Here is a 22,828-nt window from a genome sequence, read left to right as displayed (position 1 = left end):
ACATAGAGATGTATTGGCATTTAGGTGTTTCAGCCTTAATTGTTGAAAGAATATGATGAACTGCAGCTTGGGCTTTCACATAGATTTTAATCTATGACTCAGACTCTGGCTTGGGATCTTTTTTTTTTTTTTAATAGTTTGTTTATTTATTTATTTATTTAACAGAGAGATAGAGAGAGCCAGAGAGCTCAAGCAAGGGGAGTGGCAGAGGCAGAGGGAGAAGCAGGCTCCCCGCTGAGCTGGGGACCTGATGCGGGGCTCCATCCCAGGCTCCTGGGATCATTACCTGAGCCAAAGGCAGACGCTTCACCAGTTGAGCCCCTGGTTTGGGATCTTTGTTAGACCCTGGCTTAATGATGCCATTTGCTTTAGTATTTTCTTCATTATCCTTTTTTTTTTTTTTTAAAGATTTTATTTATTTATTTGACAGAGATAGAGACAGCCAGTGAGAGAGGGAACACAAGCAGGGGGAGTGGGAGAGGAAGAAGCAGGCTCATAGCGGAGGAGCCTGATGTGGGGCTCGATCCCAGAACGACGGGATCACGCCCTGAGCCGAAGGCAGATGCTTAACCGCTGTGCCACCCAGGCGCCCCTCTTCATTATCCTTTTATTTATTTATTTATTTATTTATTTTTAAAGATTTTATTTATTTATTTGACAGAGATAGAGACAGGCACCGAGAGAGGGAACACAAGCAGGGGGAGTGGGAGAGGAAGAGGCAGGCTCATAGCGGAGGAGCCTGATGTGGGGCTCAATCCCATAATGCCGGGATCACGCCCTGAGCCGAAGGCAGACGCTTAACCGCTGTGCCACCCAGGCCCCTTCATTATCCTTTTAAATATCATCAGAAGCCATTAGAACAATTGGTAAATTGAGTATGGTAAATGAAATGTTTTGCGAAATTAATGGAGATGTATTGATAGTGACAAAAAAAGTCACACTTGAGTATTGAGTATTATAGAACTTCTTTGGCAATTTTACATATTAATTGCTAAAAATGTATTAGCACATTTTACGTGATTATACTTACCAGGTGAATCCCCTCCCTGATAGAATCATTGTGCACCTGATAGAATCATTGTGCAAAATCTGTTTAGATTTATTTTATCTTTATGTCTCTTAAAGTTCATTTTTAAAGATAATGTGAACTTGGAGGAGAGAGTGAAGCAAATGGTGATAATGTTATCTCTCCTGATACTACTCAGCCTAGTTTTTCTTAGTGAAAAGTACTATCTTTAAAAGAAAATATGTATTTACAACACTCACTGAAGCCAATTTATTGGATAATGGCAACAATCCTTGGGTCAAAAACAGCAATGCAAAATTTGACTTAGTTTTATTACCCTCAGGAATTTTTATTAGATCCCCGGTACAGAATTATCAGCTATAAATAGAGATCTGCTAATTTGATGAAGAGGTCTACAGATAATTGAACAAATATATCATGGTTTAAAAAAACTCTCACGCGAGATGACAGGAATAGTGAATAGGGCAGATGAAAGAAAAGAAGTGGGAAAGAAAAGGAAAAGAAAATGTAAAGGGACAATGCTGGATTTGTGTGCCGCAAAACGGGGTTCCAATACCGACCTACTTAACGCGCTTTCTCACTGGGAGGCCATTGTTCTTTCTCAAACTCTTTTTGCTCGGCTGCTTTCCCTCCCCATTTAGAAGGAGGACAGTCCCCCTCCCTCCTCCTCTGGTCCTTTGACCAGAGAGACTAATGTTGCTAAGGTTGTTGGGGGATGTAATGGAATTTTGCATCTGCAAATGTGGTCAGCCTCCACGAGGGCTAGTTTCCAGCAGAAATCTTGTTGTCCTCTGAGATATATTTTTACTGACTGATTAAAAAAACTTAATCTTTAAAGAGGTTTCTTTAGATAGATTATTAACATTCTTTTTTGTTCTTCTCTCTTTCCCCCTTCTAGGGGTATGCATGCGTTGTTGTATAAAATGCCTATTGGGAAAGTATTTTGTTAGAGTGTGTGTGCTTATATGTGCCTGTGCATGTATTTTAAATTCCAAGGGTAGGACTGGCAGAACTGGAAAAGTGTGCGCATATGCTGATATCGAGAAAGACTTCTTTTAAAGACGACGCTTGGAGGGGTAGGACAGAAAGTATAAAAGTATACGGCCAAATCACAATGCCTGGCAAAGGGATAGCTATTAGACTGTTTTCATGCAGGCCTCTGCACTCCATCCAATTGAGTGATGACTTAATGTCATTAGTGTAGGTTAATGTATGTAGAAACCATGTGGGTTAGTGGGTTAGTGCTTCTTGTTGCTATGTAAGTACAGTGCTTAACCATCTTTAGAAATGTCATCTATTAAGTCCTTTTAACTATGATTAGCAGATTTAAGCTACTTAATGGAATACGTGTATGTATTCCATGCCTTGCTTGATTGTATTTGCCAAACCCTAAATCATGACACATGATGTAGTTAGGGAGATATTTATGGGGATAGTGCAACAAAGTATTTAGAATTGGGACTACCCCATGCAGTTTGTGTATTCAGCATGCAGTTAGCAAGTACTCATTGAATGCTTTCTATATGCCAGGCATTTTTATGGATGCTGGGAATACAGTAGTGACAAAATAAGAGAAATCCCTTATGTTCTAGAGGGGGGAGGAGAGACAATAAATAGGTAAATAAGTAAAAACAACAACAACAAAAAAAGCAGGGTAGGTTAAATAGTGATGGGTACTAGGGAGAAAACAAAGTATAGAAAGGGGTTAGCAAGTGTTGCTGGGGTGGGTAGGGATTGCAGTTTTTGAAAGGGAGTGGGATACATGGTCATGGGCCACCTATGTGTTCTGCCCAACAACAGCTCTCGAGTCTCCTGTATTCTTCCCTTAGATTTCGTAACCTGCTCTGACCTCAAGGAAGGAGAACCTTTCAACATGGATAGGTAGAACCACTAAAACCTGAACCAAAGCACAACATGCCAAACACCTTTTATTTATAATAGATTAGCAAAATTAACTAAAACAGCTTAGTAACAAATACCCAGATACACTGAGAGAGATGCACAATTTAACACAAAAAACTCTGCTCTCAATTGAAATGTTTGTGTCTGCATCTGTGTACCTCCAATAAGATTGTCATTCTTAGCTCAGCTAAGGAGACCTGGTGTTAGAAGGAAGTGGTAATTTCAGGGCAGGAAAGTCACACAGCGAGAACATGATACGTGTTGTCATTTACTGGTCCAAGGAAGAGCAAGTGGTAGAAGACTCTGGTCTCCTCAGTATTCTAGAACATGTTCTGCCCTTGCTGCCTGCCTCTGCACATGTTGTTTCCCCTACAAGGTAATGGGTTTCTTTGACCGGGAACGCCCTCCTTTCCTGTTTATTTTGATCAAACCCCACCCGTCTCCTGGAAGGTAGGGACCCAACCCTTTATCTCTGCATCCTAATAGCGCCTGTGGTATCTGGCACCAGTAAGTGGTCGATAAATGTGTGATATATGAACAGGTGAATGGAATGAAAGAGGGGAGCACAGCTGGCATTTGCCTACCTCACTTTTCAGTCCCCAACCCAGCTGTTAGAAGTGGCTTTTCCAGACTATGCCCCATCTCTGATTTGTCTTGGACTCTCCTTCCTATCACATTCCTCTAATTAAAATAAAGCAAAACTGAGGTTAAGGAGGCAGCCAGACAATTCGCTCAACTACAACCAGAGAGGGAGGCTTTTCTGCTTTCATATCTCTAAGTACATCAGATAGAGTTTGCTGTTTTTCCATCCACCTTTTAAAGAAATGGCTGATTTTCCCTTATTGCGGGCCTTCTGTTCCCTTCTTGCCTCACTAACTCTGTTCACATCCTGCAGGTAGACAGGCTGGAACAGGGTTTCATTTGTAGCCTGTCAGTTCTACTTGTCAGCTGGCAGAGATATGGTTGAGCATTAAGAGGGGCTTGGGAGGTCGAGTTGTTAAGGGAACAGCAGCTTTGGTTTATCAGGGGGTGGGAGGTGCGAGATGAATGCACAGATACTTTCCAGTTCATTAAAGAGGGCAAAAATCTCAAGCTTTGGTCCCATTGGCATACTTTTCCTGGCCTGTTCCTCAACACATTAGGTTGTCCTTCACACATACTGCACTCAGCCTGCAAAGGTGTAGGCTCGCAGCTGCTTCTCAGCCCTGGGAAACTCAAGTGGGTTTGCCTGTCACATAAACAGGACTGAAATCCTTAGGGTAGTTGAGAAAACAAGAAAGAATTTCGAAAGCCTGGCATGATGAATCTTGGCTTTATGAGCTGACCTTGCTCTCGAGGCATTTCTTTGAGTACAGTGGTTTTTAGCTTACTTTAAAAACAAAATGTTAGGTTTTCTTTTGTCATCATCATCATTCTCCTCCTCATTCTCCTTTTGGTCATTGTCATAGCTGCTATTTATTGAATGTCAACTCTGAGCCAGCTGTGGTCTTTATGCTCTACATGGATTAGCTCATTTAATCTCCCAATAACCTTCCCAAGAAAAGATTAACCCTGAGATTTAAACCGTAATCTAGTACTAGATCAGAAAGAAAAATCATATAAATTTTCCTTTGGAGGCATTAGTTTGAGGTAGGGTAAAGTCATGAAGGGAAATCATTTATAAACTTTCTTGGGAGTGAGAGTACTTTATATTATTCCCACCCTACCCTAAAAGTTTAATATTTAGTTTTCTAAATGGATTAGAGAGGTTTGGGTTCACATGGAAGAGAAACAAGTCAATCATAATTACACTTTTTTGCTCTGAAAATAAATTTTCATTCATTGCTGAATTTTTTGGTCTCTAGATAAGATTGATAGGTCAGATTCTATCCTCAGTCTATAATTGCACATTCTGCAGTGAGGAAAATTAAGACCTAAAAATTGTACTCAAAGCTTTTTTTTCCCTGTGAATCTTGATATTATAATTTCTCACGAAATTTCAAACCTAATTATTTTTAAAGTATCGTTAAGTCTGCTACTCGTAAGTGTGCATAAGATTATAGCAGTAGTAGGGGCGCCTGGGTGGCGCAGTCGTTAAGTGTCTGCCTTCGGCTCAGGGCGTGATCCCAGCGTTCTGGGATCGAGCCCCACATCAGGCTCCTCCGCTGGGAGCCTGCTTCTTCCTCTCCCACTCCCCCTGCTTGTGTTCTCTCTCTCGCTGGCTGTCTGTCTCTGTCAAATAAATAAATAAAATCTTAAAAAAAAAAAAGATAGCAGTAGTAGATTTAAGAGTATTTAAGAACTATTTAAAGAAGCCTTCTAATTGCCCACTTTAGCACAGATTATAAATCAACAAAACATTTTCCAGATTCTTGTTCTATGCCAGGAACTATGTTGGGTGTTGGGGATGGAATTCAGTTGAACAGTACCAGCTATAGCCTCCACCTACCTTGGATAGCACTCAAGAGGGTTTAATATTGGACACATTGGAATGCACTTGTTTAAACATGTTTCATATGTTGCCAGGGAGAACCTGGGTTTTTCATTCCTGGGCACATTATTAAAAATCAACCTATATAGTGTGGTCTGAATTAACTTTTTAGTAAAAATCAGTGATGAGTTGTGGTGTTAGGTGTGGTTTGAATATGGGTTAATGGCAGTAGAAGCTTTGCTCATATATATTTTCTTTTTGTCAGGAATCCTTTGTGATGCTTAGTATCATTCTGTAATTTGAGTGCAATTAAGCTTAAACTGTTCAGAATTACATAACTAGGACATTATATTTCAAATACTATTCGAAGTTAATCTCAGCCAGCTAACATGACCTCTGCTACACAAAGACTGGTACAGAGAGGATGAGAGGCAGGTGGTTATGCTCCCCTGCATTGCTAGTTCATGGGACTGATTTAGTGTTTTGTGTTTTTCCCTCTAGGCTACCTTCTAGGGTCAGACAAGCTGTTTGTGAGAAGCTTAGGATCCGTGTGAAGCAATGAACAGAGGCATAAGAAATCTAGATTTGAATCCCAGCTCCCTCTTATTTACCACCTATGTTATCTTAATGAAGCTTAAGCTCTGAAGTTTGGTTTTATCAGCAAAATGGATATAATAGTACTTACTTTCAGGTTGTTGTGAAGATTACATCCAAAGCACCTAGCACGATGCCTGACATATTTCAGACCAGTGCTGGCAGTCTCTCTTCAACTCCTAGTGATTTCTAGCTGGGAAACGGTGCTGGGGCAGATACTGTGGCTTGTTCCAAAATAATATTTATGTAGTTAATCGTAGTTTTATATTGTTCTATAACTAGTTCTTCACTGATTGCAGTTTGGAATATAGTGTTTTCATTATAAATCAGATGTACATCTATATTTACTTACTGTGTGTATCTTTTATGCAGCAGACTTTTTGGAATATTAGAAGTATAAAGATGAATAAGACTTCATTTTATTCAAAGAATTTGCAGTGTATGGAGAAAAGGGATGCAAACTTAACTAACCAGAGTACAATGTGGTGAAAAGTTTTACTCTGAATGGACACACTGCTGTGGATTATGGGGGTGGAGGGGAACAGTCTGAACTCTGCCTGGTAGGGTGGGGGAACTCAGGCCAGGCAGTGCTTTCCAGAGATGTCGTTGAAGTGGGTCTTGAGATATAAGGGAGTTCTGAGAGACGCAGAAGGGGTGTGGAAGGGCCTTCCAGCAAGAGGAGATAGCCTGAGAGGCATGGAATGCCGGCCGGGGGACTCAGGAGCTTTCTGCTATATGTCCATTCTTGTGGCTCTCTAGCAAGAAGATGTGTACCTTTGAGCAAGTCATTCAACCTGATTTTCATTAAAATGATGTACTTTATATTAAATAGTTACATTTTAAAAATGTAATAACCATGAACTCACAGGTTGATATCATTATATTCTTTTTTTTTTTTTAAGATTTATTTATTTATTTATTTGACAGAGAGAGACAGCCAGCGAGAGAGGGAACACAAGCAGGGGGAGTGGGAGAGGAAGAAGCAGGCTCCCAGCGTAGGAGCCTGATATGGGGCTCGATCCCAGGACTCCGGGATCACATCCTGAGCCGAAGGCAGACATTTAACGAGTGAGCCACCCAGGCGCCCCGATATCATTATATTCTTCATTATATTGGTTCAGTATGTATCTTTATTATATATTATATATATTTTTTATTATTTGCTTCATTATATTGTTTCCAATTTGCTTTAAAGTAATTAACTAATATAAAAAGTATCCTTGTGCCATCTAAAGCCTTCTTGTATGTATGTACTATGCTTTGGAAAACCTTGAGACTATCTGGGTCTGTTGGTTGAATGGTGAAAGAAGGGAGGAATAAAAAAGACTTAAAAAAAGATAAATAAAAATGATGCTCTTTTAAATGTATAAGTTATGTGGGTGATGAATGAGATGGAAACATGAGTTTATAAAAGACAAACAAGTAAGTTTCCTTGACTTCAAGCCTCTGTTATTGTCAGGGGGAGTAGTGCATATAATGAAGGAAGTTGAACAAAATGACATTCCGTTTTGGGCCTTAAATATTTTACACTCTTTTTTGTGATTTTTGCTTCATTCAGTAACACTGGGGTCAAGACCATGTAGATGTAAATGCTTTGCCGTGCAGCTTGTCAAGAAGGTTGGTGTCTGTGCTAGAGGAAGGAATACTTGTCCCTATTGCAGGAAGGTAAAACAGAGTCAGAAGCAGATGAAATCAGATTCAGACTGCCAAACCTAGGGCAGGACCCTTGGCAGTGAGAAAAACAGATTGGAGGATTGGAGAGCAAGGTTAAAAGAAAGAGGGTGGGTAGGGCATGCCACCTGTGTGGTTGCTTAGGTTCCTACATTTAGAGGGGCCCTATACTCGGTTTAATGCTCTGCTATCATCATCTTGACATTCTTAATCATTTTTGGAAAAGGGGCCCTAAATTTTTATTTTGTACTGGGCCCTGCAAATGTAGCTAGTTCTTGGAGTAGGGAAGAGAGATGTTTGTAGAAGCCTTCATGGTTTAGGTTCATGGGGTAGAAATGGAAGAATGAAAACTAGAAATGAGTTGTGAAAAGTTGGTTTCAGGTCTTACCTGGTGGGCCCCTTCTGACTGACCTTGGCTCATAGGTTAGGGGATCTAACAAGGATTTCTTTTGCCTTAAACTCCTAGGGTGGCGGGCTGCCTTCCTACTTTCCTTTCATAATTACAGGGTAGTAGCAAATTATGCAGAGAAAACCTAGGTGATACAATGAACTCATCCTTAAGAATTTGAAAACATTGTGCAGTAGGATTGTTCTCTGTGAATTACATTGTAAAGTCAGCCCGTGGTGGGTCAAGCAGGGGCTGGCAAATGGAAATACCCACCAAGAATGACTATAAGACAACAGGGAGTGATAGGCAAGAGGGTGTGCACCAGGGGAAGCATGGTCTGTGTTCTGCTTCAGCCTGTGTTTGCCACACTATGTTCAGCCACGTCATTGTCCAGATTAGCCCCCAGAGTGGCTAAACCCTGTAGGTTTTTTAGGAGCTGGAAATCTGGATTTTTTGTCCATGACAGTTTCCAATTTTTAAAAAAACTGCTGTGCGGATTAAATTAAACGTGCCTAATTGATTTCATTTCAGTCTTCAAGCAGACATTTTTAAACAACTTATTTTCTATAGGTAAACATGGGAAGTGACTAAATTACTATTTTGGCAGAGGGACCAAATGACCTAATGGACAATGGACCTAATTTTAATATCTTTGATGAAGACATCCTTAGTACGAAGTATGAAGTATCTTTAGAGATGGAGCTAGGGCAAGAGCTGCCAGTGGATGTTGAAGATTATGATACAAAAAACCCCCCAGATTTTCTATATTGGAGGATACAAAAAACCCCCCAGATTTTCTATATTGGAGGGGCTTAAAGGTTAGAAGGGATATTGGTGTTGGGGGACCTATTTTGAACTGAGTTTGCCTGTTTTTACTTAGGTTATATGACATAGATCATAAGAAACCAGCTATCTCTCTAATACATTTCCCCCCACACTTTAGGTAAGATCGGAAAGGTAGCAACTGCTCGTCTTCAGGACAGAGCAGTTTTAGGGCTGTTAGAGATTTAGGGAGGAATACAAGCTTCTCACACCTCGGACCAGTCTTGTGCCCAGTGCTGTTATGGTTTATTGTTAAAGAAGATATTATCAGATGGACACATCAGGCTTTCTTAGTCTGATGCCGTTAAAAATGCAAATTGATCTAACCATTTCCCTCAGGATTGTGTGCTCACCTGAGTACGATTTGACCTCCCACGTGAATCTACCAGAGGGAGGGAGTGAGCGGGTTCTGCAGGTAAGAATATAGGTGTTTCTATGGCTACTTATTGTTAATCGTAATTTAATAAATTGACATTTTGGTGTTGTGCTTATGACTGTGGTTATTGTGGAGCTGCCAGTGAAATGTAGAATCTCTTTGATAAACTGACAAACTCCTTTTTGCACTTGTACAGCTCAGGGCCAGACCTGATACTATGGTAAATTTGACAAAATAATGAATGCCACTTTGAGAGGCCCTCTGGGGGGCTTCTCCCTAAGTGACACCAAAAATATACCTTGAGTGTATGCATCTTTCCTATTTGAATTTCTTTAGTAATGGAGATGAGCCATATAGTGCATAAAAATCATGGGGTGAAGTGGGGTAGCCCCAAGGAAGCATTACTAGGATTTCAGATAAGGTTGGGAAATGCTGGCTTAAGTGATGGTAAATTGATTTCCTTTTTTAAAAAACTGATTTATTTTTAAGAGTACTTTCCCAAAACACTTCGTCTAACCAGTGATCTCCAGTACAAATACATTGTAAGTAGTTCTTCCCAACTTCATTTGCTAATGGCACCTTTAAAATGTTTCCTTTGGCAATCAGTGCCTTTGGAACACATCATGAAATATTTGCAAAGCATGGTCTTAAGAACACAGTGAAATTGAAGTATTTCTGGAATTCTCCTGGGGGAGAGATGTGTGTCTAGTCAGTTTGCAGAATTTATGTTGAATCCCAGTTTGCACTGGGTTACATAAGATCTACCTGAGTGTTCTGGAGTGTTTGCTTACCAGCTATGTGAACCTGGAATTGTCCCAGCATTGACTTGGGCAGAAATGGAGCTTGGCAATCTGGATTTGGGAATTTGCATCTACATATTATGAGTCAGCCTGGAATTCCCAGAGTCCACGACTTCCTTTATTAGTATGTTTCTTCTCTTGGTAGTTCACCTCTTAAAAGGGAACTTGGGAGGTTGCTTCTTAAGACCTGTCCTGGTACTCAGCCACATTCTCACAGTTAGGACTCAATGAACATGATTGTTATCTATATAGAGATTATTTTCAGAGAATCAGAGATCAGATTATAGAGTAATATGGTTTTAGAGACACATCATTTTCTTTAATTCTAGAATAAGGAAAATGAATGCAGAACTCTATTTCCAAACATGAAATGGTGATTGCAGGTACAATGCAATTGTGTATTCTTAATATAATGACAACATTGAGAGGAAAATTGATTAGTATTTTTAAAACAGCAGGAAAATTATTTCCTGCCCAAACATTGATTAGTCTTTGAACAGGCTTTCTTATAATCCTTTTCTTCCATTGACTGCAGGGAGCAGCACGGTCATATTTTATGTGGAGTCATGCAGAGAAATCTACTTGCTGCGATTAAACTTATTGCTGCTTTTTTCAGCAGGTGTAAATAACTTTGTCTTCAGTAGTTACACTTTCCTGGCTTGATAACACATCAGGACGTCTGTAGTTTTATTTTGATTAAAGAGATTAAAGGAACTATTGTCTTACGAAATATGGAAACAATGAAATATTGAAGTTTTCTCGTGATATACATTCCTCCCTTTGGCTTATAAATAGCCGATTTACTTAGCATCCTTGCATGAGTGCTTTAAAATCCTATTAGCTGAAGGTCGTATAACATTAATTTGTTCCTGGTTAGATGTTATGTAAAATACAGGGATAAAGAAGATTGAAGCTCTTTCCCTCAGGGAACTTCAGGTCTATTTGAGGAGGTAAGACATGGAATTAAGATAAATAAATATTAGTGTGAGAGACGTTGTGATGAGTCCCAAATGAGTGGTTTAGAATATTACATAACTGGTATAAGGATTTCAGGGGAGAGAGACTTTTTATATCTTTTGAGGTAGTTAGGGAGCCCTCATGTGGGAGCTGGGCCTTGAGCTGGTCCCTGGGGACAGAAAGGATTTAGCCAGGTGGAGAAGGTTAGGCGGGACTCGGGTGGCATTACCAAAGGCAGCTAGGCCAGATTGTGCCAGCCTTTTCACCAGTGAGTGGATCTGTTTGGCTCTACCAGAGGACTCATGATGGAGGATAATGGAAAATAAAGCTGGAGAGGTAGGTTGAATTCGAATTGGAAAGGGCTTTGAACGTCAGGCAAAGGAATTGGGACTTTATTCTGTAGAAAATGGATAAATAGTGAAGGTTCTTGAACAAAAATAAGTAGAAAACGCAAGAAATATCTTTGTAGTTCCAGTAGAAGCAGTGCATGTCTCGGAACTGAGCTGCCTTATGGAAGACAGTGGTAAAAAGAAGCGTAAGCAGCCCTGCCTTCATTTGTGAGGGGATGTAGGTTGGGTTAGCTGCTTAATTTTCATTCTTCCCTTTATTTTTCTTGTTCTCTTTTAAGGCTTGTATAAAACCTTTTTTTTTAAGTCTTAAAATACATTAATTCAAATTTGACCTTCCTTACTGCATGATGGTTTGAATGCCCAAAGCTATTTTCACTTGTTCCAGATTGTCGCAAGAGTTTGATGTCCAGGTGCCAACTGGAAGGGCCAAACCTGGCCTGTGGAGGATTGTTTTTAAAATCTGATTCTAAATTAAGCACTTTGGGACAGAAAAATGAGATGTGGCCTACTTCTAACTCACCATTTAACTGTGAAAGTATATGTGTTTTTTTCTTCTCTGCTTAAATATTTGTCTGGCTCTTTCAGACTCAAAAGGCATATAACTCAGAGCTAAGAATATTCAGATTCCTCTTCATTCCATTTTTTCCAGAGCAGTTTTTGGCTTCCACTATAAAAAGTGATACTTATAAAGGATTCTTTCCAAATATTGGGTAATAATTCTTTAAAAAGTTTTTATTCCTAGTCCCTCCTATTCCATACCTCACAGATTATTGAAATGGAATTAAAAACTTTTTTTTGAAGTTTGAGCCATTGATAGAAGTTAGACTTTGAAATGTCTAAAATTAAGTTCTAAATTGGCAGCAGTTGTGGTATAGGGGAATAAATCACAGTACCGGCTTTGGAGCCAGAAAAACCCGGTTTTAAATCCTCCCTTTGCGACTCCACCTGGGTGACCTGACTGTACTACTTGATTACATGTCATTTTCCAAGTTCCGTGGGTAGAATTTAAAGCAGGTTTTCTTTCTATATAAGTGGAATTTATTTGGAGACTCACAGTGACAGAGAATGGATAAAAACACAAGTAGACTTTTAAGGGTATCTCAGCTTAGAGACCTTCTGAGGTCTACTGAGATACAGAGTAGAGGGCGTGGAGAGAATCTGTGGGCAAAAAGGGAAATTAAGGGTTAGGTCACCTCAGATTCTAGGCCTTTATCCTCTTAGAGCCTCAGCTGCTTCATCTTTAAAATGGAGAATGGTCGTTATGGTTATGGTTACAGGGTGGTTATGAAGATAAAAATAGATCATTTAGCATAATACGAGGCCCGTATTAGGCACTCAGTAAAATAGTAGCTGTTATTATTGTTGGTGGTGAGATTTGGGTGGGTTTAACTTAATTTTTTTTTCCAGCTGTGCCATTCTTTTTCCTGTTTTTTATTTCCTTTCCTACCATCCTAGAGGATACGGATATGTTCAGAGCCTAGGAGATCTTGAGCTAGGAGAAAGAAAAAACAAAAAATCCTTAGAGATCAGAGTAGTCTTTTTTTAAGGAGGGTGCCAAGACACTCTCATGTGATACTTAAATTTTCATTCCAAAACTCAGTCAGACAACCATACCTGGCTGGAGTGGAGGCTGGGAGATGTAGTCTCCACCCTGGGTGGTCTCTACTTGGAAGAGGGGAAGATCAGATTTTGATGGCGAGCCAACAGTCTCTGCCAAGGTATTCAGTATGCTCCTGTGACTTAGGCCAGTGTCCCCATAGAAACAAAACCAATTATGATGTTTCTCTTATGGATATGTAATCATCTTAAATATTCCATAAATGTGATTCCATTTGACCAGTACTCTTAATGTAGAATATTTTCTCCTCAGTTTTTAATCAATGAAGCATTTTGACTTTCCAATTAAAAAGTTTAAGATTTTATTTGTAATTACTGAGTCTAGCATTACCATTATTCCTTTTAATAGTTATGAGGTCTTAGGATTTGGGATCTGATCTCCACAGAGTCTCACCTCACAGCCTCCACTGATACATGCTTTGTGACACCTTCAGCTTGGCAGTTGCAGATACCTGTACTGGTCCTCACCTCTAGAATTCTGAGGATCAGACTCAGTAAAATATATACCATAATCATGTAATGACAAATATGTATAAACATTTGTCACATATCTGAAGATACCCTTTTGTGTACTCAGACCTGCTACTGTAGAAACTTTCATCATCTATCTATTTGGGTCTTTATTTGAGATAATTATAGATTCACATGTAGTTGTAAGAAATAATACAGAGATATCCTACACACCTTTCACCCATTTTCCCCCACTAGTAGCATCTTGTATGACTATAGTGCAATATCACAACCACAATTCACAGTGCTTATTTAGATTTCATTGGTTTCACATGCACCCGTGTGAGTGAGTGTGTGTATATGTTTGTGTGGTTCTGTGGAGTTTTATCACATGCATAGATTCATGTGACCATATCACAGTCAAGATACAGAGCAGTTCACTCAATATGACTCCTTTGTGGTACCCTTTTTGCCCTAACCACCTCTCTCCTTCCCTGCCTCCCTAACCCTGGCAACCTCTAATCTGTTCTCCATCTTTGCCATTTCAAGAATATTATATAAATGGAATCATTCAGTGTGTTTCCTTTTTTTAGGCAAACATTCAGGGCCTAGGAACCACTCTTTAAGTATAAATCATTTACCACAGGAGATGGACAAACAACAGCTAATCCTCCAGGCTCTAGATACCTTCCCTATTTTGCAGAGATGTCTATGAAAATACATAAGTCTGATGTGCATGATTTTTTATTAATTGAATTTTTTATTAAGGTAATGGCATATGTAAACTTTTTCAGATTGGCTTTTTTCCTCAGCCTAATTCCCTTGAGATTCATCCAAGTTATTGTGTCTACAGTAGCTCATTGCTTTTTAATGTTGAGTAGTAGTCCACGGTATGGATGTATATCCATTGGTTTAACCATTCACCCACTGGAAGGACATTTGCATTGTTGTCAGTTTTTGGCTAATACTTTTAAAGTTGCTGTGAACATTTGCATACAGGTTTTTGTGGATATAAGTTTTCTTTTCTGTGAGATAAAGGCCCAACAGTGCAATTGCTAAGTCTTATGAGAGACACATGTTTAGTTTTATAAGAAACTGCCATACTCTTCCAGAGTGGCTGTTGCATTTTACATTTCTATAAGCCAAGTATGAGAGATCCAGTTTCTCTGCATTCTCTGAGTCCCCACCAGAACTGGTATTATCTCTATTTTTTTTATTTTAACTTTAGCTGATTTGGTAAGTGTGTAGTGATATGTTATTGTGATTTTAATTAGCATTTCTCTAATGGGAATATGCGCGTGCATGCACACACACACACACACACACACACACACACACACAATGTGTACATGAAAAGAATATGGTGTATCTTTTTCAGAGAAATAGCTATTTGGATCCTTTGCCCCGCCCCCACCTTTTTTTTTTTTTTTTTTTTTTTTTTTTAGAGAGGTAGAGAGAGCAGGGGAGGGGCAGGCAAAAGGAGAGGGAGAGACTCTTAAGCAGGATCTCACGACCATGAGATCATGACCTGACCAGAAAATAAGAGTTGGATGCTTAACTGACTGAGCCATCCAGGTGCTCCACCTTTGCCCATTTTTAAATTGAGTTATTTATCTTTTTATTGTTGACTTGTAAGAGTTCTTTATATATTCTGGAGGTAAATTTCTTTTCTTTTTTTTTTTAAAGATTTTTTATTCATTTATTCAACAGAGATAGAGACAGCCAGCGAGAGAGGGAACACAAGCAGGGGGAGTGGGAGAGGAGGAAGCAGGCTCATAGCGGAAGAGCCTGATGTGGGGCTCGATCCCATAACGCTAGGATCACGCCCTGAGCCAAAGGCAGACGCTTAACCGCTGTGCCACCCAGGTGCCCCGCGGAGGTAAATTTTTCTTATCAGACAGATGATTTACCAGTATTTTCTGCCATTTGAATTGTCTTTTCACTTTCTTGATGGTGTTATTTGCAATACAAAGATTTTTAATTTCACTGAAGTATAGTTTTTTTTGTCTTTTGTGTGCTCCTGGTGTTATATCTAAGAATCCATTGCCTGACCCAAGGTCACAAATTTACCCCAATGTTTTCTTTTAAGAGTTTTATAGTTTTAACTTTTATATGTAGGTCTGTGGTCCATTTTGAATTAATTTATTGTGTATGGCATAAATATTTCTTACGCTTTAAAATTTTTTTCAGCTTTATTGAGGTATAACTGACATACAACATTGTGTAAGTTTAAGGTGTACAACATAAAGATTTGATATACACATATATTGTGAAATGATTACCATGATAAGGTTGGGTAACACTCTCTTAGCTCACATAATTACTTTTTTTTTTTTTGTAGTGATAACATTTAAGATCTGCTCTCTCACCAAATTTCAAGTTATACAGTATTGTTAAGTATAGTCACCATGCTGTACATTACATCCCAGAGCTCATTCATCAAATATCTTATGCTTTGAAGTTTTATAACTTTAAGTTTTACATTTAAGTCTGTGGTCCATTCCAGTTATTTTTGTGAAAGTTATGTCCAGTTGTGCCACTACCATTTGGTGAACTCAAATTAAAATTTTTAGGTTAAAATCTAACTGTCCCATATGCAATCAACTTCAAGCTGGGTTTTCTTCTGAGAAGGAAGTACGTCTGAGATGGAATCTTCCACTTATCAGACTTTATTTTTTTTTTAAAGATTTTATTTATTTATTTGTGAGAGAGTGCAAATGGGGTGGGTGGTGGAGAGGGCATATGGAGAGGAAGAGGGAGAAGCAGACTCCCCACTGAGTGCGGAGCCTGAGGCAGAGCTTGGCAAGGCTGGAAGCAGAGCTCCGTCCCAGGGCCCTGAGATCATGACCTGAGGTAAAGTCAGACACTTACCCGACTGAGCTACCCACGCGCCCTCACTTATGAGCTTTTAAAGGAGAAAAATAAATAGAAGGTAGAGGTATCAAGAATCTAAGAAGTGGCTGTACCACCTCAGTTTTCCACCTGCAAAAGGAAGATAATACTTACTTCTTGCCAAAATAAAAATATGAGGATTAAAATCAGAAATACCAATTTCTTGTAATAAAGGTACTTGATAATGTCACTTCAAAGACTTACAAATGGAATAGCACTTGGTAAGATTACCTCCCAATAAAGAAAATGGAAAGAAAGTTTCTCCATGAAGATAAAAACACATGGATTATTTTTAGAGTTTCAAAGACTTCAATCTAAAGTAATGAACTACAATAAGAAAAAAAGAATTGGCTTTTCATATTTTCACATCTTTTTGTCTGGAATTTTCTTCATCCATGGCTTTTTATTAGGTTGTTTGTGAACAGTTGGTGCACATATGGTGCAGTTACACCTCATTAATAGAAAATAAATTTTCCATGTGGTTTTGTTGCCTCTTTCTTTGCAGTTATTTTGCTTTAAGACAAACTTTTGTTTTATGAAAGTTTGGCGTTTCTGTCTTGGGAAATCTCTGCAGATACTTTATATTTGTTTTAAATTACCCATCTTCTCTTAAGTTTTGCAGCCATGCATTAGATGCTGTATACTTCATTGTGTTCCTTCAAAAATTTGTATCATTAAGTTGCCCAATTTAAAGAGATATATCAAAAAAGATTATGGCATATAAGATAAGCCTTTAAAAGTACAACAATCTTGGGGCATCTGGGTGACTCAGTCAGTTGAGCGACTGACTCTTGATCTCAGCTCAGGTCTTGATCTTAGGGTCTTGAGTTCAAGCCCCATGAAGCCTACTTACAAAATATATATATAACAATCTCCCTTTAAAAAAAAAATTTTTTTTAAGCAACAATCTTCTTTTATCTAGAATAGCTGAGTATTATCATATATACTATAGGTGGGTTATCCGTGAAATCAGTTGGTTAGTTATAAAGTATATTTTGACAATGTGTATAGTGCTTTTGCTATGTTTTTTAAAACATTTTTATTGGCATGTAATTTTATAATTCACATATCAAAAAATTTACCTTTTTAAAGTATACAGATAGTGGTTTTTAGTGTGTTCACAAAGTCGTACAATCATCACCACTGATTCTAGAATGTTATGTTGATTTTTTGTCAATTGCTTTTGATTTATTTTTGCCAATTTTATGTATCAAAAACAGATCAGAGGTAGTTTGCAATAGGACACTCATTCTAACAGTATGATTTAAGAGTTCAAAAACATTATTGGAGGGGCGCCTGGGTGGCACAGCGGTTGAGCGTCTGCCTTCGGCTCAGGGCGTGATCCCGGCGTTCTGGGATCGAGCCCCACATCAGGCTCCTCCGCTATGAGCCTGCTTCTTCCTCTCCCACTCCCCCTGCTTGTGTTCCCTCTCTCGCTGGCTGTCTCTATCTCTGTCGAATAAATAAATAAAATCTTTAAAAAAAAAACCACATTATTGGAAGGGAGGAATAAATATACCAAAAATTTAAACCGAAGCTAATGTAATATTCTTTTAAGCAAAGTGTGTAATTCTACAATTTTGAGTCTGATGGTGATTCACTTCTATCATGGATCCAAACTTCTATTCCTAAAAACAGGTCACAACACTCCACTTCCCTCTTTAAAACTCCCTCTTGATTCCTGCAGCCAAAGGTCATGTTTCAAGCTAATGGATGAGACTCATTCAAGGTTATGTATATAACCTTGGTGGGTGAGTAGGGGTTTGTGTGTGTAGGTAAACTTGGCACATCTTTTTATAGTATCAATTCTACCTAAACATTTTAGAGAAAAACCAATATTTCATATTAATTTGAAGACATTGCTTAATATAAAAAATACGTAAAGTGTAGAATGCAAAATTTGCATGAAATACATTAGACTTCAAATCAATGTTGCGTTTAATCTCAATTGGTAAGACGTATGATCCCAGGCACCCTTCCTAAATACATGTTCTCTCTTTGCCACTAATAATTCTGCCTTGGAAATAACTGTGAAGTTCTGGCTTACCAAAACAAATACACAACCAAAACAAGCCAAGAAACTCCAAAGCCCTACCCACAATCCTTAGACTGGTCTGAAATCCCTTCACAATATGCTAAACTTCTCACAGATCTGGATCAATATCCAACCCTTTTCAGATTCTTTCTGCCTGGGATGCCCCCATTGTCAACCCATTCTGCCCCATCCTGTCAGATTCCCCACCCGTCCTCCATTTCCAATTCACATAATTTCTTTTCTTTTTTTTTTTTTTATTAATAATGATTTTTTATTATATTATGTTAGTCACCATACAGTACATCCCCGGTTTTCGATGTAAGGCTCGATGAAATTCACATAATTTCTGTCCATGTGTTCTGTATTATTATGCTGCTCAGGTACCTTCTTCCTGTCTCTGTTGCTGTAATTACCATGGTATATTGTTACGGCATTGCGGGCAGTCTTGTTAGGTAGAGCGAGGTGGTAATGGATGTGTATCTCTTTGTAACCATAGACTCCTCAAAGACAGGGCTCGTCTTTTATTCATCTTTGTATTCTGGAGTGTCATATGGGTTCTGACACTTAGTGGAGGTTTAATAGATGTTTTCTTGAATTAATGAATTCTGGATGATAAAAATTTGTGGAGTATAATACTGTACATAATTTTGTTTTTTGAAGCTTCGTAGATTTTTTTTTTTTCAAATTTCAGGATAAATCGAGCTTTTGGTACTTCTTATTCCCTCTTCAGTGCATTGCAGTTAGGCTTCTAGCACCCATCAGAGTACTGAAATTGCTCTTGGTAAGTCAACAAGGACCTAGTTTCCAAATCCAATGTACCCTTTTCCCCCAGTGCTATCTTTCTGGAGCTCTCTGCTGATTTGACACTGATATAACTTCTCCACTATTGAAGCTCTTTACTCTCTTATTTCTGAAACAGTGTCCTCTCTCACATCCCCTCACGTCAACCATCACACCTCCCTAGGCTCCTCTTTCTCTGACTGCATCTTAAATTGGTGTCCCCAGGTTGTGTCTTCTGCTCCCATGCTTGTCTACACTGCATTGGAGCATCTTAGCCGCTGTCCCTGTTTCTGTTCTCTTACCATAATCCCCAGATTGGGGTCCTTAGTGCAGTCCTTTTGAGTGAGCATTCTTCTCATCTCCATGGCTGCCTCCTTGGCATTGCTACCAGGATAGTCCAAAACCTCACAAACTGTACATGTCTAAAGTGAAATTGCCCTTCTTTTCTGCTGAATTAATTCTTCTCATTTTCTTTCTCTCATTTGGTGAAACCGCCATCTACTCAATTACTGAAGCTAGCAACCTCGCAGTTCTGTATGATCCCTTTTCCTCACTTACCCCTTTCAAATTAGCCAAGAAGACCTCTCAGTTTTATTCCCAGATATTTTGAAAATTAATTTCAATATTCCAAAGCTATTGCCTTTCCTCTCTGGTAATGCCACAGGTTGGAGAGTTCGTGTGGGGAGTGGAGAAATTGACACCATCCAGCCCAGTGATTTCATTTTGAACCTCAGGGTAGTAATTCAGGACTTGTCAGTTATATAGACATATATCAAACATTAAATATTTGTGCTGTTTTCTGGTCCTGACATTTCTGGACCAGAAATCTTTTTCCTCCTTACCTACACATGCACTGCTTCTTGATTTCTCTGCTGATGTGAACTGCCTTAGAACTCTCTGGATTGCCCTAGACCTAGAAAGACTTGGGTCTTTAACAGGGCCACATGGCATGTCCATTAAGGAATGTTCTCCAGACCTTCTCTCAAATTCAACATAGCCTGTATTTGAGTGGCAGACAGAGGATTCTGCTATGTCCAGGAGACCTGTATCTGGTTGTCACAGAGCTTGGGCTGGAATCAGGGGCAGTTTTAATTTTTTCTGGGCTGGACAGGGATTAGGGCTGCTTAGCTGGCTCCATGTCATGGCTCCATTGCTGATTCCATGGGAGAAGGGAGCTTACTTTACTTTAAGGATGGCTGCTTTTTTGTCATTATTGTCATTATTCTCTCTCTGTCCTTTCCCATACTTGTCAGAGAGTAATTTCTTTCCAAGTCGTTCCTGTAAGGGTTTCTATGTCCTTTCCGTTCTCAGTGCCCAACCCTCTCTAAAGCCATCCTTGTAAATATTGCCAATCTACACATTTATTTTTATTCCCCTCCTTTCACAAAGGATTTGAAGTATTATACAGCTGTAGGACCTGGCAGTTGTTAAATTTCACCTATTTTATAGGCAGGATTGATTTTAAACATGGGAGTGGTGTGATGGGATCTTGTTTCTAAAACCAGAGGGATAGCCCCTACCATCAGAGATAATTACAAATTAAAGACAATACCTGCATCTTATTAATCTGTATTTACTTAAGTAGATGTATTTTTGATTGTCTATCACCTAAGGTTAAAAAAAGCAGTGGCTGTATTTTTTTCTTTGTAAAGTTGAGGGCTATGTCCAAACTTGAGGCCAACCAATGTGAAAAAAGGCAATCCAAATGACTGTTTTTTCTTAGAAGTAAATTACCTCTGCCAGTAGGTTCCATGACTGCTTAGCAAGGGTAATTTGGTTTAGTACAAGGCTCTCTAAGTTGAGGTAAATTATTCCTTTTAGGAAGTTAGATCTTCCTGGAAGAAGTAAACATTTCATCTTTGAGAAGAATAACTTACCAAAATATTGAGAGTCTTTGTTGAATATCTAACATGAAGCTTTGATGGGGGAAGAAAAGAGATAAATTTTTGAGAATAAAATGCTTTATAAGGAGGATGTCTTGGGTAAAGTGCCTTGAAGGAACATTGGTTAACTAGAGGGAAAGATCAGATATTTGGGGAATGGAGAGAGGCAACCCAGGAAACTGGAGGGAAGGAGGAATGTTGGGAAGGCACCTAGACACACGCTGAAAGTTCTTCCTTAGAGCTACGTAGGCTTGAGCCTGTTTTCTCTGAGCCAAGATCTTCCATTCTTTCAGGTGTCAGTCCTCATTTTGCTCTTCATAGAAAATGAGCTCATTGTTGTTTTTGACATCATGTTTATTTTTCCCCCGTGGGATAGATAATTAGAACTCTCTGATGAAGAAAAGGTCCCATGGTCTGTTTTATAGATAACCATTTTCTTTCTTTTTTTTTTTTTTTTAAGATTTTATTTATTTATTTGACAGAGATAGAGACAGCCAGCGAGAGAGGGAACACAAGCAGGGGGAGTGGGAGAGGAAGAAGCAGGCTCATAGCGGAGGAGCCTGATGTGGGGCTCGATCCCAGAACGCCGGGATCACGCCCTGAGCCGAAGGCAGGCGCTTAACCGCTGTGCCACCCAGGCGCCCCTAGATAACCATTTTCTGAACCGTCAAGTGAAATTCAGCTTTAATCTTCATAGCAAATGAAGATTAGTTAGGATGTATTAAACTCTGTGAATTTAGTGTTCACGACGAGTGTTTCATAAAGGAAGGTGCTTGCTATTATCCCTTCTCAGAAAGAAATTGTTGATAAGAAACCATTATGAGAAGTAAGATTTATGTCAACATCAGAAGCTAGAGAGATTAGGGCAGCTAAGCATCCAGGACAGTCGGGGCACCTGGGACAACTGAGATTTCTTGTGCAGTCTTATGTCTTACAAAATAAATTTGCATATGTAGTCTCCTCCCTCCAGAGCAATTAAGGAAAATATTTACTCTTTAAAAGTAGAACTCTATTTTAAAGAAGTATGTTAATTCTTGACAAAGTTCAAAGAAACAGAAATAGCTTCCCCCATCCTCATCTTCTTATTTTTCCCTGGAAATAAAATTGTTGTAGTTGAATCATCTATTGGTTTAGGATACAGTGGATTCGTAATTCTATCTTGATCATCCAAAGGAGCATATGACCCAAATGCAAAAAGCGAGACCCTTATACTGCAAAAACCGATTCATTCCCTTTAAGCAAACTGGTGGGAAGGGTCCCAACTTTTTACTACCGGTCAGCAACTGTGCTTTTTTTTTTTTTTTTAAAGATTTATTTATTTATTTATTTATTTATTTATTTATTTATTAGACAGAGATAGAGACAGCCAGCGAGAGAGGGAACACAAGCAGGGGGAGTGGGAGAGGAAGAAGCAGGCTCCCAGCGGAGAAGCCCGATGTGGGGCTCGATCCCAGAACGCCGGGATCACACCCTGAGCCGAAGGCAGATGCTTAATGACTGAGCCACCCAGGTGCCCCAGCAGCTGTGCTTTTAAACATTGTACTCTTCCAACTGTATTCTGTGCACAGTCACCTCTAAAGGTACTTGAGGTGGTTTATTATAGAATTTATGTTTATAATACAATGATATCTATATTTTATTTTCTTTGCGGTTCACCCAAAGCAGTATCACTTCCCTCAATTAGCTGAAAGCAGATATTCTTTATGATTAGTTTCTTGTTGCTGCTGTTCCAAATTACTACATATAAAGTTGGTGGCTTAAAACAATAGAAATTTATTCTCTCACAGTGCTGGGGGCTGGATGTCTGAAATCAAGGTGATGGCAAGGCTGTGCTCTTATGGAGGCTCAAGGGAAACGTCCATTCCTTGCCTCTT

At 39.1% G+C, this 22,828-nt stretch overlaps 1 protein-coding gene across 4 annotated transcripts in view; it reads left to right on the top strand.

The window, feature by feature from the left end:
- Window positions 1–22,828, top strand: part of PPM1L (protein phosphatase, Mg2+/Mn2+ dependent 1L) — a 281,955-nt gene that overhangs the window by 66,486 nt on the left and 192,641 nt on the right. Inside the window, exon 1 of one of the 4 annotated variants that reach the window (XM_044383523.3) lies at window positions 10,724–11,283. The exons of the other annotated variants lie outside the window; for them this stretch is intronic. Coding sequence (XP_044239458.1) covers window positions 11,263–11,283 — 21 coding nt within the window. The 5' untranslated portion in view covers window positions 10,724–11,262. Of the gene's footprint in view, window positions 1–10,723; window positions 11,284–22,828 lie in introns of those variants that run through there. 4 annotated transcript variants of the gene reach the window in all.

Source organism: Ursus arctos, unplaced genomic scaffold (genome assembly GCF_023065955.2).
Source record: "Ursus arctos isolate Adak ecotype North America unplaced genomic scaffold, UrsArc2.0 scaffold_20, whole genome shotgun sequence".
Taxonomy (NCBI): Eukaryota; Metazoa; Chordata; class Mammalia; order Carnivora; family Ursidae; genus Ursus; species Ursus arctos.
Note: the sequence above shows the minus strand (reverse complement) of the source record. Positions and strands in the feature narration are given on the sequence as shown.